The sequence below is a fragment of the Mandrillus leucophaeus genome, unplaced genomic scaffold, assembly GCF_000951045.1.
Source record: "Mandrillus leucophaeus isolate KB7577 unplaced genomic scaffold, Mleu.le_1.0 Scaffold29, whole genome shotgun sequence".
In the NCBI taxonomy this organism is placed as follows: Eukaryota; Metazoa; Chordata; class Mammalia; order Primates; family Cercopithecidae; genus Mandrillus; species Mandrillus leucophaeus.
In genome coordinates this window covers 3,715,984-3,719,094 of record NW_012103031.1, presented here as the reverse complement: position 1 = coordinate 3,719,094, position 3,111 = coordinate 3,715,984, and the positions used below count along the sequence as shown (strand labels likewise).

Here is a 3,111-nt window from a genome sequence, read left to right as displayed (position 1 = left end):
CTACTTGGGAGGCTGAGGCAGGACAACAGCTTGAACTCAGAAGGCAGAGGTTGCAGTGAGCCAAGATTGAGCCACTGCACTCCAGCCTGGGTGACCGAGTGAGACTCCATCTCAAAAAAAAAAAAAGAGTGATTTTATGCTGGCTAAAATCCCTTTCTATTAATTTCAGTGTCAGAAGATTTGCTGAGAAAAATCCTAGCATGACAATGGCATTTATTTGTAACTTTAAAGAAACAACCAAAAAAATCCTCCAAAATCTGATTTCCTTGTTTGCTCAAGTGTAACACCAGCGTGGTCCGCTTCAGGCTTGATGGGACCAGAAATCTGACGAAAAGCCCTTGGTCCCAGCTTGCTTGAGTGTGGTGCTGAGAAAAAAACACGCCCACACATCGGCAGATGATGAGAAGCCTGTCTTTATTGGGTGATTTTTAGAGGCATTGCCTATTGGGGGATGGGGGCTTACAGAAGTCGTCAGGGCATATCCACCACCGAGAACGTTGTGAGTGACTCATGACCTCGCTGAAACAATGAGCAAACTGCAGAAGGTTTCTGGGAAATTAACAAATTAGGTAGGGGTAGGATGTGGGGTTCCCCATTCCCAGGGCTTTGGAATCCTTCCAGGTGATCATTCCTTTCTCTCTTTTCTGCAGACACTGGGGCTTTTAAGAGTGCACCATTTCCTGGAATTCTAGAACAGAAGAGGTGAGAAGAGGGTCAGTGGAGGTGGCTTGGTTCTTTACAGACATGCTGTGGCCAATGAGAATTCCAAAGAGGGAAGGAAGTGAAAAAAATTGTCAGATGATGGGCATGGCCCCCTTGGAGGGGACAAAAGAAAGAAAAACCTGCTGGGTACAGTGGCTCACGCCTGTAATCCCAGCACTTTGGGAGGCCGAGGCAGGTGGATCATTGGGTCATGAGATTGAAACCATCCTGGCCAAAATGGTGAAACCCTGTCTCTACTAAAATACAAAACTTAGCTGGGCGTGGTGGTGCACGCCTGTAATCCGAGCTGCTTGGGAGGCTAAGGCAGGAGAATCGCTTGAACCCGGGAGACGGAGGTTGCAGTGAGCTGAGATCGTGCCATTGCACTCCAGCCTGGACAACAGAGCCAGACTCTATCTCAAAAAAAGGAGAGGGGAGAGGAGAGGAGACCTGGGTATCAATGACTATATCTCGAGGGAGTCCACAGGGTTCCCTTTCTCTGAATAATCTTATTTAACAAACATCTTCAGCTTTGCAATAGAGGCCTTTGAATTAGAACTTGTCAAGCCCATCACTTCTATTCGTGCATTTTGAATGAATGAATGAATTCAGTATAATTGTGGCCATCTGTGAACATTTAACTTATCGTCTGGTCAATTTCAGACAGAAAGGGGAGGTTTTCTTTCTCTATGCTGTAGCTGGGTATTGCATTTTTAGGATATATTTGATAGGGTGGGACTTTGAACTGACTCTCCTCCAGTGAACCTACCTCCAAAAGTTTCTGTTACTAAAAGAAGGATAATAGTAATAATAACAAGGTATGGACGTTACAGATTGATATAAAAAACTGGGGATTTGCTTTATATTTATTGATAAGCTTTGTTTATTTGGAAATCTTTCATGGTTATGTTTATCTTTTTTTTTTTTTTTTGAGACAGAGTTTCGCTCTTGTTGCTCAGGCTGGAGTGCAATGGTATGATCTTGGCTCACTGCAACCTCCGTCTCTTGGATTCAAGCGATTCTCCTGCCTCAGCCTCCCGAGTAGCTAGGATTACAGACGCCCACCACCACGCATGGCTAATTTTTTATATTTTTAATAGAGACAGAGTTTCACCATGTTGTTTAGTCTGGTCTTGAACTCCTGACTTCAGGGGATCTGCCCGCCTTGGCCTCCCAAGGTGCTGGGATTACAGGCTTGAGCCACCACGCCCAGCCCGTGGTTATGTTTAAATAAGTCAATCCCCCCCTTACCTAATCTGTTTTTATGAGCTATCTATCTGCATTAACTCCCGTGTAGTAAGTGATAGTGGTATAATTTTGAACAGGTTTGTTTTTTTTTTTTTTTAAATAAGCATCTAATGTAGCAGTTTTAAATTTCAAATTGGCACCACCAGAAGGACCACCATACGTTCTGCTGAGTTGGCAGGCACAAAGTAGCTCAAAAGCACGCTAGCAACGTGACAAAAGCAAGTGAAAATAGTCCTACAGCTGTGCTAGTGTATGCTAAAGCTCAAACCTAGGATTCTGCCTACGGAAGATGCAATAAATGAGGTTGGCTTATTTGTTCTCTGTTTAATATTATCCACTTGGCGGGCTAATGTCCAATAAAACATATTTGTCTAAACCCTTGAAAACAAAGAGGCCTTCCTACGCACGCCAATGGACTCTGGTCTGAAGACGTAAATCTTCCCCTTATTCTGAGGGGTTCAAACCCCACTGGTGGAAATTCCTTGTGCTATATGCAGGTGCATTATGGCATCTTGCAAATAACTGGCCAGGTGGCTAGCTAGTCCTCTAGTCAGGTGAAGGATATTTTGCAGCTCCTAGACAATGACCAGTGTGACCAGCTTCTACAGCACCTGCCGAGCATTATGCCAGGGTTTTTACACACATCATTTGCATCCTTACTTTAGTCCCATTTTACAGATGAGAAGACTGAGGCTCGTTAAGGTTAAGAAAGGGAGATTTTAAGCCACATCGGTTGGATCTCACAGCCCAAGCTCTCACGGATGCTTCCTGAGCTAGAGTGTTTTATGCTACGTACAGGCGCGGACGTACCCTCTGCTCCAATTTTTCCATCTCCATCATTATCCGCAGCAGCCATCAAGGACTTGGTTTCTGACTCGGTCAGTTCTCTGGCACCACTTTCAAACTTCTGGAGGAAAAACCTACAGGATAATAAAGATCCATGGGGATTTTCTGAAAGATCATGCATCTCTGTGTTTACACTTGTGTTTTTCCTTTAAGTAAATCATCTGTTTCCAGCACTTGCAATAATTAGCCAAGGTCTTAGCAAGCAGAGGTTTCCTTAAGCTGTAGAAACCAATGGTGGGCATTTCATTTTTAACGGGTTTTTTTTTTGTTTTGGTTTGGTTTTTGGGTTTTTCTTGAGACAGGGTCTTGCTCTGT

At 44.0% G+C, this 3,111-nt stretch overlaps 1 protein-coding gene across 1 annotated transcript in view; it reads right to left on the bottom strand.

Moving 5' to 3' along the window:
- Positions 1–397: 397 nt before the first annotated feature.
- OCM2 (oncomodulin 2) overlaps positions 398–3,111 on the bottom strand; it is a 5,872-nt gene continuing 3,158 nt past the window's right edge. Inside the window, exons 3-4 of the mRNA XM_011985811.1 lie at positions 2,761–2,870; positions 398–688 (exon numbers count right to left, since the gene is read on the bottom strand). Coding sequence (XP_011841201.1) covers positions 663–688; positions 2,761–2,870 — 136 coding nt within the window. The 3' untranslated portion in view covers positions 398–662. The remainder of the gene's footprint in view (positions 689–2,760; positions 2,871–3,111) is intronic.